The sequence below is a fragment of the Moschus berezovskii genome, chromosome 12 (genome assembly GCF_049115385.1).
Source record: "Moschus berezovskii isolate FMDL1 chromosome 12, NW_MosBer_1.0, whole genome shotgun sequence".
Lineage (NCBI taxonomy): Eukaryota > Metazoa > Chordata > Mammalia > Artiodactyla > Moschidae > Moschus > Moschus berezovskii.
In genome coordinates this window covers 63464008-63477476 of record NC_142471.1, presented here as the reverse complement: position 1 = coordinate 63477476, position 13469 = coordinate 63464008, and the positions used below count along the sequence as shown (strand labels likewise).

At 45.1% G+C, this 13469-nt stretch overlaps 1 protein-coding gene across 2 annotated transcripts in view; it reads right to left on the bottom strand.

Moving 5' to 3' along the window:
- Positions 1-7289: 7289 nt before the first annotated feature.
- DNTT (DNA nucleotidylexotransferase) overlaps positions 7290-13469 on the bottom strand; it is a 32438-nt gene continuing 26258 nt past the window's right edge. Inside the window, exons 10-11 of one of the 2 annotated variants that reach the window (XM_055425930.2) lie at positions 9513-9596; positions 7290-7667 (exon numbers count right to left, since the gene is read on the bottom strand). In XM_055425930.2, the coding sequence (XP_055281905.2) occupies positions 7581-7667; positions 9513-9596 (171 nt within the window). In that variant the 3' untranslated portion in view covers positions 7290-7580. The remainder of the gene's footprint in view (positions 7668-9512; positions 9597-13469) is intronic. The other variant, XM_088842513.1, reaches the window with a different exon arrangement.

Genomic DNA, 13469 nt, shown 5'->3' with positions numbered 1-13469 from the left:
AAGGTGTGACTTATATTTTAGACCATTTATTTTATGTAATTCTGCTTACAATCCATTGCTTATTACCTTACTTTAAATGGTTTCTACTAAACTATCAAGGTTCAATATTTCTGTCACCTTTTTTCTGCTGTGATGCACAAGAGCTTATTTTGGAATAAAGTGAAAAGCAAAAATGAGCATTCTTGTGGCCTTCCAACATGTTTGTGGTTTTTCTTTGTCTATATTAAAGCATATGACATTGGCCCTGGAGTTGAAATCAAGGTCATCTCCAGGATATAGCTGGTGCTGGCACTTTGTCGGCTGGGCTGATGATGGAGATGTTCAAATTGTTCACAGAGGGCAGCCCAGGTTGTGAGCAATATGCTGAGACCGGAAGTCAGAAGCTCTGGCTCCCCAACCTAGGGCCTGTGCTAGCACTGGGATGGCCTTGGCCGGTCATGTTCTAGAAAATGCAAATGAATTAATAGTGACAGAAAGCATATCAACCATTGCCTGGGGATGGTGGGGGGAGGAAGGGTGGGGGGAGAGATTCCCAAGGGCCACAAAGAAACTCTGGGGGGTAATGGATGTGTTCTCCATCTTGAATGTGGTGATAACTTCACAGGTATGTCACACGTCAACACTTATTAAATGGTACACTTTAAACATGCAATTATTGTATCTCAATTTTACCTCAATTAAGCTGTTAAAAAAAAAAAGCATCCAAGGCACACAGAGCAATAATCTCTGCCTGCTGGGTTTTGCTTTGTTTTTTTTTTATTTGACCAGATGTTGGATCTGGTAGGATCTTCATTGCCTAGGGCAAACTCTTAGTTGTGGCATGCGGGATCTAAGTTCCCTGATCAGGGATGGAACCTCTTGGGTTGGGAGCTCAGAGTCTTAACCACTAGACCACCAGGGAAATCCCAACCTCTCTTTCCTTATTCTGCGTTTTGCCAGGAGAACAAGAGGATATGGGAACGTGGTTGGTGTCCTTTCTAGAACAAACACAGTCTTTAGCTGGAGAAGATGGAATTAGACAAAAATAGATTCACGTACTCGGTGCCTAAAAGGTGGAATGAAATCCACTCTCAAGAGCTTTCAGTGTCATCCTGAACTGAGGACCCGAAAAGCTCCCAAACCACACACACTGTAGAAGCATTTTACATGAAGGAATGATGGGTGAATTACCCAAACTGAAGGCAAAATTAGAATTCCTTTAAACCTAGGTTTAAGAAGATATGAATTCCCTGAAGTTGTATGCAAATTTTATATAAATAATCATTACTCATGGGATGAGATTCCATTAATCTCTTCTGATTCTCAAAGCAATCTGCAATACCCCTCACTTCAGTTCAGTTCAGTCGCTCAGTCGTGTCCGACTCTGCGCGACCCCATGAATCACAGCACGCCAGGCCTCCCTGTCCATCACCAACTCCCGGAGTTCACTCAAACTCATGTCCACAGAGTTGGTGATGCCATCCAGCCATCTCATTCTCTGTCGTCCCCTTCTCCTCCCGCCCCCAACCTTTCCCACCATCAGAGTCTTTTCCAGTGAGTCAACTCATCGCATGAGGTGGCCAAAGTATTGCAGTTTCAGCTTTCGCATCAGTCCTTCCAATGAACACCCAGGATCGATCTCCCTTAGAATGGACTGGTTGGATCTCCTTGCGGTACAAGGGACTCTCAAGAGTCTTCTCCAACACCACAGTTCAAAAGCATCAATTCTTCTGCGATCAGCTTTCTTCACAGTCCAACTCTCACATCCATACATGACCACAGGAAAAACCATAGCCTTAACTACCAACAGTTAAATATAAATAGTGATAATTACAGCTGAAGGTTAGTGACAAAGATGTCAAATTCAACCTTTCTTAAGTGACTTGCTGCCACTCTTTTAATACAAATTGACTTGAAATTAGTAATGGTTGTGCCTTTTTAGTTTTATAGACAAAGGAAAATGGAGTGAAAAAATTAAACTTTCCTATATAGATGCCTGTTTACATGAAAGTCATGGAGATTATTTGTTAAGAATACCTCATAAGAATTATAGACCAGAAGGCTGAGTGTGGGTTTTAGTGTACTTCACACTAGATGCATCATGTTGGAAACTCAGTCAGCCTCCAAAGGGGATCCTGTCCATTATCATTATCATCTTCATCATTAATTTTGCAGCAAGAAGGTAGCGATGGTAAAAGTAACCTCACCTCATTCTGCTTCCCGCTCCTGGGTTGCTGCTGCTGCTGCTAAGTCACTTCAGTCGTGTCCGACTCTGTGCGACCCCATAGATGGCAGCCCACTAGGCTCCCCCGTCCCTGGGATTCTCCAGGCAAGAACACTGGAGTGGGTTGCCACTTCCCTCTCCAATGTGTGAAAGTGAAAAGTGAAAGTGAAGTCGCTCAGTCATGTCTGACACGTAGCGACACCATGGACTGCAGCCTACCAGGCTCCTTCGTCCATGGGATTTTCTAGGCAAGAGTACTGGAGTGGCTTTCCATTGCCTTCTCCTGGGTTAGGGAAGGCTAAACACATTTTTGGACTTGTTTCTTGTGAGAATGTTGTACTCTATATACCAGCAGCATGTAGGATGTAAAATGCATTGCAGTTCTGTTCAAATCTAAGTGGACCACAGTGAGGGTCATGAAGAGTCTTCTTCGTTTCAAGCTGCAGTAAAAGAGCTGCACTTCTCTAAAGAATAGAATATTCTTGTCCTTGGATTTACAACACCAGTCCATGAGAGTGATTTGGGTTCTTAAATCATATGCCTGCTTTTCTGGGACGTAGTTCTCAGTTTCCTGAACTATGCCCAGATTATATGAAAAAAACTAATCCCTATTACATTTATAGCACTTTTTAGTTTTCAAAGCACTTTTCATTCATTATTTTGTTTGATTTTTTACACCAGATCCTGGAGGTAATGTAGTGTGGGCATTACTCATGCCTGTTTTACAGATGAGAAAACTGAAACTCTACAAAGATAATTTTATTGGTCCTCGAGATTGTAAAGCAAATTGCTTTGAGAGATGATTTAACTTTGCAAAAAGAGTTAAGAATAACGAATTCAATTGATAATAGAGGCAGGTTTCTGTACTGTTCTGGGTCCTTTGATATACACATTGCAGGGAAGGGTTTAAAACATGATGGTGTGAATTAATTGATAAAAAGTGCATTCAAAACAGATAAAATTGACTCCCATAGGAGCCATAGGGCTCCCATCTGTCCCTAAGAGATGAAGGTCAGGGAGTACCCGAAAGTCCCTGTAAAGTAGCCTTTGACTTCCAAGAAACTACTGAAGTCATGGGACAGGACCTTTGCCCCTATCACCATTAGGCTCATGCGTAGAAAGTTTCAGCTGGTGTAGCTGGTCCCGGCCAGATCCAGACAGTCTTAGGTCTGGGAGTCCAAGAACCAGCACACTGGTCCTAATCTTCACTACCTCCTGTTCTGGCTTCAGGGGCTTGGTACTTACTGGTACAAAGTACCGCATGTGAGGTACTGGCCGTGCACAGAAAGGCCACTTTCCCGAAGGGAAGTAACTCGCTGTTTGTTGTTGCTCTTGTCATCTAGTAGCTTGGTTATGTCCGACTCTGTCTCTTTTTCAACCCCGTGGACTGTAGCCCACCAGCCTCCTCTGTCCATGGGATTTCCCAGGCAAGAATACTGGAGTAGGTTGCCATTTCCTCCTCCAGGGGATCTTCCCAATCCAGGGATTGAACATGTGTCTCCCCACTGAGCCACTAGCTGTCTTTCCTAGTCCAAGGGATCACAGATGAAGCACTTACAGTGTCAGCTCATCTATCCTCCAGCAGATGCAAAGGGAGGAACCATTACCATCTTGATTTCACAAAAGAGGAAATCGAGGATCAGACAGGTTAGGAAACTTGTTCAAAGTCACACAGCTAGTAATAAGGAAGCCTGGCCTATGTGCATATTTTCTGCAGAATCAACAGAAACTCTGGCATTAACTGTGTGACTTTGGGCAAGCCAAGTCTTCTCTCCAGAACTTTGTTCGTCACCTGCACAGCAAAAAGGGTAGACTAGGATGTTTCCGAGTTCCTGCTCAATATTCTTGGGCTTCTGCCTTGATGTGTTTTTATTGTAGTAATACTTGCCATTGAAGGTTCTTTTTTTCTGCCACCAGAGGGCGCTTTGCTTCCAAAGCAGGAGGCACTGGGGAAGGCTGAATTCCAATTAATAGTTGACACCCCGACTGATAAAATTGATCAAAAACAAAAATTCCTGTGCAACTTTAGGAATTTGTGGAACTCTTAACAAGCCTTTTCAAATAAGAAAATTAGCTCAAGAGACCCCTTAGAATTTTTGCCGTTCTCACAAGGTAACTCCTCCCTCATGGACCTCCTGGAGCTTTTGTATGATGAGGACCTTGAGAGCCTCAGCACTGGGCAGTTGGTGTGTTCAGGCCAGCAGCCCACCTGCACGTTTTCCAGGCACCAGCTCCTCCTCCCTGTGCTCCTCTATCCTCTCTCCTAGTTCTTGCCATGTCCCCATCCCCCTGTTGCTGCTGCTGCTGCTGCTAAGTCACTTCAGTCGTGTCCAACTCTGTGTGACCCCATAGATGGAAGCCCACCAGGCTCCCCCGTCCCTGGGATTCTCCAGGCAAGAACACTGGAGTGGGTTGCCATTTCCTTCTCCAATGTGTGAAAGTGAAAAGTGAAAGTGAAGTCGCTCAGTCGTGTCCGACCCTTAGCGACCCCACGGACTGCAGCCTACCAGGCTCCTCCATCCATGGGATTTTCCAGGCAACAGTACTGGAGTGGCTTGCCATTGCCTTCTCCACCCCATCCCCCTGGTAATATTTATTACATGCTTTCCCTTACATTGATTTTCTTTTCTTACTTGCTGCTGCTGCTAAGTCACTTCAGTTGTGTCCGACTCTGTGCGACCCCATAGACGGCAGCCCACCAGGCTCCCCTGTCCCTGGGATTCTCCAGGCAAGAACACTGGAGTTGGTTCTTTTCTTACTTATGTGTACTCAAAAGGGAAGCTTTCTGCCACTACCATAAATATAAAAACATTACTTTTGTAACATATATGAAAATAAACAGCTTTCTAGAATATAAGTCCTATACTTACAATCAGAGAGGTTGTTATGTTCTATCCCATGTCCTATGTCTAGAAAAATAAGTTGCCTAGTAGGCACTCGATGAATATATATTATGTAGGTCATATAGATGTTCACCTACATGCTACCTAAATGATCTCAAATATCATACGTGGACAATACTGGGGCAGTGGAAGAGACTACAAGAAAGCCTGGCAGATTTGGGGAGTTGAGGCTGATGAACATGACCTGCCATGTGATCAGACCATGAGGACTTTCTCAGTGGGAGTGGCTGTGTCCACTCCCCACCCCACCCCCGTTTCCCCAGCTCACCTTTGCCAGAAACCCCAGGTGCATATACCTGAAGCCCAGTCCAGTGTACAACTGTGTTCAACCTGAACCATCAGGAGAGGCAAAAAGTCTTCATCTGCCACTTCACAGCCGCTAGAATCACTCTCATTAAAAACAGACAAATCAAAAAACAACAGAAAAGCAAAAGAGAAAATAAATCTTGGCAAGGATTTGGAGAAATTAGAAACCTTGTATACCGCTGGTAGAAAGGCAAAATGGTGCAGCCATGACAGAAAAGAATAAGTGGTTCCTCCATAAAGTATAGAATTACCCTGTGATCCAGCAACTCCCCTTCTAGGTTTATATTTAAAAGATTTAAAAGCAAGCAGGGTCTTAAAGAGATACTGCATACCAGTGTTCACAGAGCACTATTCACAATAGTCAAAAGGTGGAAAGAACCCAAGTGCCCATCAACTGATGAGTGAAAAATTAAATGTGGCATATTAGACATACAATGGACTATTACTCGGCCCTCTAAAGGGATGATGGGCTTCCGTGGTAGCTCAGTCAGTAAAGAGTCTGCCTTCTGTGCAGGAGACCCAGGTTCGATCCCTGGGCCAGGAAGATCCCCCGGAGAAGGAAACGGCAACCCATTCCAGTATTCTTGCCTGGTAAAATCCTATGGAGAGAGGAGCTTGGCAGGCTACAGTCAATGGGGTCACATAGAGTAGGACACGACTTAGCGACTAAACCACCACCAAAGGGATGATGGCTACACCTAGATGAACCTTGAAAACATTACGCTAAGCAAAATAAGCCAGAAACAAAACAAGTACTGTATGATCCCACTGACATGAGGTACCCAGAAGAGGCAAATTCATAAAGAAAGAAAGTAGAACTGAGGTTACCAGGGGCCCAGTGGAAGAGGAATTGGGGAGTTATTGTTTAACGAACACAGAGTTTCTGTTTAGGGTGGTGAGGCATTTCTGGAAATGAATAGTGACAACAGTTGCACAACTTGAAAAGCACTTGCCCACCGGGGTTTGCTTACTCCCGTGTCTTGGCTGGCATGGTGAGAAGGAGAGGGCTGGGTTACCCCAGGGGTCCCAGGGGGAGGAGGAGGATGAATGGGAGGAGCAGAAGCCCGCCTAGCTCAGCCAAACACCCAGCTCGTGTGCAGAGCTGTGCTGTGTTAAGCAACTGAGTTTGGGGAGAGTTTGCTTTTGGGGCAATACTAGCTGATACACACCCCACCCCCAGGCTCCAGCACAGGAAGGGAAGGAGGTTCTTCGCCTGTGCCCAGGGCAGGGCATCAAGCTTCTCTAGAGGGTCCCGGATCTCGCCATCCTCTCTTCTGAGGGAGCTAGAAGGAAAGGGCTGGGACCAGGGGGAGGCCTCCCAGTCCTCCAGCAGGCTGGGGACACAGAGCAGCTGGAACAGATGGCCTTTAGGGTCCTTTCCAGTCATAGAGTCGATGCCCTCCTAGAGGAGGCCGGCGTTCCGAATGGGTCTACAACCTTGCGGTTCCAAAGGCTGCCTCCCTTCCCATGGGTACCATAAGGTGAAGAGGGCAAGAGAGATGAGCTCCTTGGAGAGACGCAGAGGTGGCCGTTTGGGAGATAGTGCTTTGTTCTGTGTGAAAGCAGTGAGAATACATTCCACACGTGGCCTCCTGCCGGGACGCCTAGGGGCGGGGCTGCAGGTGACAGAGGAGAAGCAGGCTTTGACCTGAGCTGAGAGTCAGTCCCTCTCCTCCAAACCCCACCTTAGAATCTCTGACCTTCTAATTAAACCTGTTCCTCCTCTCAAGGCAAACCTTACAATCGTCATTCTTTCATTTTGCTACATTTTTGCTTAAGAATATTTAAAAATATGTGAGTGAATAAAAAAGCCTCGACCATTTTGTTTTTTCCTATTTTTATTTGAAATATACAGCATTTCAGCTACACTGCGGGCAAAGTGGGCTTTGATGAATTTCCCTGGAAATGAGCCACCAATTACAGCACCGTTTCTATGGAAAATGCATTGCGAGTTCTATACAACAGTCTTACAAATGGCTTGCTAGAGCATAACCCAGGTGGTGCTTGATCATGTTTCCAAAACTACTTATTTCTAGAAGCAATCTACATCTTGGTAAAATGTAAAGAATCCCAACTTGACTAAGGCATGTTTCATTATAACATGAAACATAATTTGTCTAACCTGACAAAAAAAAAAAAAACAGAAAAAAAATGTTGACAACTTTCTCCTAAGCGTTTCTTTCCCATGGTTCAATGTAGTCCAATCCCAGATGTGCAAAGATTTCTTCTTCACTTTCCGCTTTGAGAAATATCCTCTGAAAGCATAAGAAGACATATGCGCACTATGATAGTTTTGTTAAGTATCTCCGAGCTGACACAGTAAAAATGTTACTTGTAAAATTGTCTTGTCAGAATGAATTACTGCCAAAACACAGTTCCCTGCTTCTGAGGATAAAAATTCATCTTACCTGACTTCTGTAATTTTTATATTTTCACCCCCAAAAAACTTAATAAGTTAAGGTAAAATTATGACAGCCTTATATATTCAACTAGAGGCATTTGATACTTTTTCTATTGGTCTGTAGTGTTCATTAGAACTACCTGAGGGAGGCTTTTAAAAGAATGTTGAAAATGGAGCTGTAACCCAGCCCAATGCAATCAGAAGATTCAGAGAGGTCTTGTCATCCATCTATTTAAAGGGTTTGGGAAATTCTCACATGCAGCCAGAATTACATACTGCTGCCATTGGTAAGGAGGAGTGGCAATTATGGGATGCTTGTACGTGCCGGATTCTCCTCCTGGCCTTCCACCCTGCCCCACTCCCACCAGGCTCCCAATCCCATGGTCTGTTACATCAAGCAGCACTTCCCCTCCAGTCCTTCGTGTCTATAGCACAGGGACATAGGAGGCACTCGCTTACTTTGAACTATTTGTTATGTGTTAGTTTGTAAGTTTCCTAGATCATGTTAGGTGAAGCTCGCTCCACTCACATGCTACATAATTGAGGCTTTCTTGCCAGCATCCACAGCCCTCTCTTATGACAGCAGCACCTTGATTTCTCTTTGGAAAACTACATCTCCCTATTCTCAGTTTCTGAGGGTCACCTTTGAGGAGAGGCACATCATGCTTGTGTCATGGGTGATCATGGCTCACACAGAGCCATGGAAAAGGGTTCAAGGATGGCTACATGGCCCAGGTCTGGCCTGTGAGCATTAGCTAGGGCTTGCTGGAACTATTAGGAAAGAAGTTCTTTTCTGTTGGCATAGCTAAGCTAGACGGGTAGGATTCGTGGGGAAACTCTGCCTGAGAGTGCCACCAACCAACACTGAAGGAAAATTGCATGAGCACCCGGATAGAGCCACACCTGAAGTCCATGTTACCCCAGATGCCACAGTACATAAGCCAAAAATTTTTTTTTGCCACTGCCATTTTGAATTGGGTTTCTGACTTTTTGTGAGACAGGCTCTAACTAAATATACTTTATTTAGACTAAACTCTTAGAGGATAAAAACCATTACTTCTACTTATTTTGTATCTTCTTCCGACTCGGAGCTTCCTATAGTGTCCTTGATCACTGTAAGTACAGTTGAATCTTTACAATAACTCTTCCTAATTCATGCAGCAATCATTTTGCCGAAGCAGCATTTGGATCTGTAGGACCAGCACACCAAGCGAGTCTCTACAGTATGTGAGTCTAGCTGCCCGCACGTCCACCTCTCAGGACAGCTCTGTTGCTCTCTTTCTTGCAGTTGACTCTGATTAATGACCCATGTGGTCACTCAGAATTCTACTTCCCACTGCATTTCAGGGATACTTGAGTGACATTTGTGATTCGGGGGGATCTTTGGTTTCCTTTGCAGTTACACAATGCAAACAGCAAGGATATACCAAACTCAATTCAAATTCATTGCTTGCCTGGTTGTGGAGACCCAACTAGCTCAGCATCATTGAACTCAAAGCCTCCGAGGGGCATTCTGGGCCCTGTGGGGGTTGTGCTCCTGTCAGGATCTTTCCAGCTCCCCTCAGCTGTGATCTGTGGGAACGGGGAAACTGGGGCAAAGGAAGCTAAACCTGGACACTAGAATCAGTTCAGGAAAAGTGCTCAGGGAACCAGACTTGGGGATGAGGATGGCCCATCTCAGGAAGACAGCACTCCCTACCTTGGTCTTGTCATATAAAGCATGGTTATCCAGCATCATCTTCCGCTCGTGTGTGGCATAACGCCGGATGTCTCTCTCAAACTGCTGGATAAGAAAGAGATCATTAAAATAAATCACTATCAAGTCTAGAATGTCTTCAGTATTATGTGTCTAAAGATATTTAAATCCCTATAATGAAACATCTAGGGCTTCCCTGGTGGCTCAGTGGTAAAGAATGTCCCTGCCAATGCAGGAAATGTGGGTTCGATCCCTAGGTTGGAAAGATCCCCTGGAGAAGGAAATGGCAACCCACTCCAGTATTCTTACCTGGAAAACCCCATGGAGAGAGGAGCCTGGCAGGCCACAGTCCATGGGGTTGTAAAAGAGTCGGGCACAACTTAACAACTAAACAACAACAACAATGAAATATCTATCTCCACTAAACATTCTCCAAGTGAATTTTCTCCCCCAGGGCAACAGTCCACCATGACAAAGTTCCATGCTCATATGTAAGCATTAGATTGTAAGCTCCATGAAAACAGGAACCTGATTTGTTCTGTTCATAACCATATTCCCTCCTAATGATGCCTGGCACACAGATGATGTACGGTAAATGTTTGCTCAGTGAATAAACAGGTATTGTAAGGATTGTGTCCAGAATAATTCCTGGTCCAGAGTAAATGCTAGATAAATAATAGTTTGGTGTTGTTTTGTATTTGGAATACAACTACTATAAAAGAGGATGAGGAGTCAGGAGACCAGCTTCCAGCCTGGATTTTGTCCCTATCTGGCTCTGTATCTCTTGGCAAGTCACCCAACCTCTCTGAATCTTGGTTGGTCAAATAGGAGGCTGGAGGAAGTGTGTGTGTAAGGTCCTACAGTAAGGTCCTCTGACTGTAACATCCTCTTATGTGAACTGCTATAAAACTGATGGTCTGGGCCAGCTGCTTCAGAGTAGCATCTCCTATGATCAGCACGGGCTCTGCGACTCCAGGGAGAAAAACTTGAAGCCTTAGATGGATGATAGGAAAACTTTGGGAAAAGAAGGACAGTGAATGAGGTTGCTGAGATTAATTTTCCTGAGAGAAGCACAGATCTAGAAATGTCCTTTCCATGTAGGATTAGGGAGCAAAGTTGGAATCATTGAACGTGAACTTGGACAAACTTTGGAAGATGGTGAGGGACATGGAGGACTGGTGTGCTATAATCCATTGGGTCCCAAAGAATTAGACATGACTAGGCAACTGAACAACAACAACGTGGAATAATTGCACTAAAGTGAAAGAGGAGAGTGAAAAATTTGGCTTAAAACTCAACACGCAGAAAACTAAGATCGTGGCATCTGGTCCCTTTCACTTCATGGCAAATAGATGGGGAAACAGTGACAGACTTTATTTTTTTGGGCTCCAAAATCACTGCAGATAGTGACTGTAGCCATGAAATTGAAAGATGCCTACTCCTTGGAAGCAAAGTTATGACCAACCTAGACAGCATATTCAAAAGCAGAGACATTACTTTGTCAACAAAGGTCTGTCTAGTCAAAGCTATGATTTTTCCAGTGGTCATGTATGGATGTGAGAGTTGGACTATAGAGAAGGCTGAGTGCAGAAGAATTGATGCTTTTGAACTGTGGTGTTGGAGAAGACTCTTGAGAGTCCCTTGGACTGCAAGGAGATCCAACCAGTCCATCCTAAAGGAGATCAGTCCTGAATGTTCACTGGAAGGACTGATGCTGAAGCTGAAGCTCCAATACTTTGTTTACCTGATGTGAAGAACTGACTAATTTGAAGACCCTGATGCTGGAAAAGATTGAAGGCAGGAGGAGAAGGGGACGACAGAGGATGAGATGGTTGGATGGCATCACCAACTCAATGGACATGAGTTTGAGTAAATTCCAGGAGTTGGTGATGGACAGGGAGGCCTGGCGTGCTGCAGTCCTTGGGGTCTCAAAGAGTCAGACAGACCGAGCGACTGAACTGAACTGAACTGAACTGAAGTGGTGAGTATGGGAAAGTTGGTGGGACCTGCCCTTCCTGACCTGGATGTGTGAAGACAGACTTTCCAACCCGAAGTCCTTTATAAGGCAGTGGAGGGGGAGCTAGGGCTGTGGAAGAGTCAGGGTGAAGCAGATTCTGGGTGTAGTAGCTGCTGGTCTGTGAAAGTATGGGGGTGTTGCTTAGCACATGGCCTTCACAGCCCGGGGCTTCAAGTCCCCCCAGCACTTAGAGCAATGGCTGTTCATACTGGGCATGGGAAGGCTGGAGAAGATGGGGTAACTGGAGCAGTAAAAGGCTGCCCCTGGCTCCTCAGTTCTGTGGGCTGAGAGATCTATTTCTGGACTCCTTTGCCAAACCCCCTGAAGCATTTTTGCATGGATTGTTAGGAATTATCATGATGTCTTCCATTTAGAGGGTAATAATATTGATTAAATCAACGTTTATTGAGTACCTACTGTATGCCAGGTGTGTTCTGGGTGCTTGGAATATAACAGTGAAGAAAACAATGATGTCTGCCCTGGTGGGGCTTGGATTCAAGCAGGGGACACAGATAATCCACAGTAACAGCATAAGTAAAGTACATGATGAACATGAGCTTGATCAAGCTCTGGGAGTTGGTGACGGACAGGAAAGCCTGGTGTGCTGCGGTTCATGGAGTCACAAAGAGTTGGACATGACTGAGTGAAATTAACAGGTAATGCTGGGTACAGGGCAGGCCTCATGAAGGAGACAGGATCTGAGGAGGGACTTGCCCAGGCTGAAGGAGTTAGCCAGGTGGACTCAGGAAGGAGCTCTCCATGCAGAGGGAACAGCTAGAACATAGGCCTTAGGGAGGGGTGAGCCTGGCCGGGGCAGGGAGAGAGCAGTGGGAGGAGTCCAGAGAGATGAGGGGGTGGGAAGACCACGCAGGGCCTTGTGACCACCGGAAGGCTTTCACTGTGAGTTGGATGGGGAACCCCTGCCAGGTTTTGAGCAGGGGAGTGATGATCTGACTTACAATGACGGGATCACTCAGGGGGCAAGTGACCAGTTAGAATGGCCATAGCTATAATCCAGGCAATGATATCCTAGTTAATGTTTACGGAGTGTTTACCCTGTGCTGGGCAGTGGACTGATTTCTTGCTTAATATCAATTTCTGATTTGCTCTGTTATCACTAGTACTTAACAACTTCTAAAAGAGTCTAACATTACCTCTAAAAGAACAGTATTACATATACAATTAGCCTCAGAACTGGGTTAAGATGAAGGCACTGCCTCATTCAATTCTCATGACAATCCCACGAGGTTGGTACTGTTATTAGCCCCACTTTTCAAATGAAGAAAGGAAGCCCAGAGAGCCTCAGTGATTTACGCAAGGCCACACAGCCAGTGACAGAGCTGGGATTCAGACTCCTGAATCCCAGACTCTTTACCCTGGATGTTTCTGCCTTCTGCTTTACAGGTTCTTTAGTTTCTCTCAACAGCCTGTGAAATAGGCAGGGTAAGGAAGTTGTCTTTTGTTTCAGATAAAGAAGGGCAGTGGCACTAAGTCTGGCTGTATCATTCGCTGGTCACAAAAGACTTCAGAGATTAGCCTGCTGCTGCGTAGTTGTGCAAGATGTGCACTGCAAAACTCTAGAGGGCGCCATTCGCATGTGTAGCCTTTGGAAATATGCATGTTTCTTCTGACAATTTTCTGGGAAATGGCAATAGGGTGTTTTAAGGAGGAGATGCTTTTTAAAGTTGGTGAAAGGGAGCCATCTGGGCTAGTAAAGGGGCTGGGTTAGCCTGGGTACCTGGTCACCACTGTTCATGTGTTTCCAAAGCAGAGTATGCCTCCTCTCAGCATCTGACACAAACATGGACAATACTCTTGAAGGAACCTCAGCCAATAAAGCCATGCTGACAGTTTGAGTTTGAAGAAATAAGATTCCGAGGAAAACAGAAACTTTTCAAAAAAACAAACAAACAACAAACTAATAAACTCTGGATCCAGTCCAG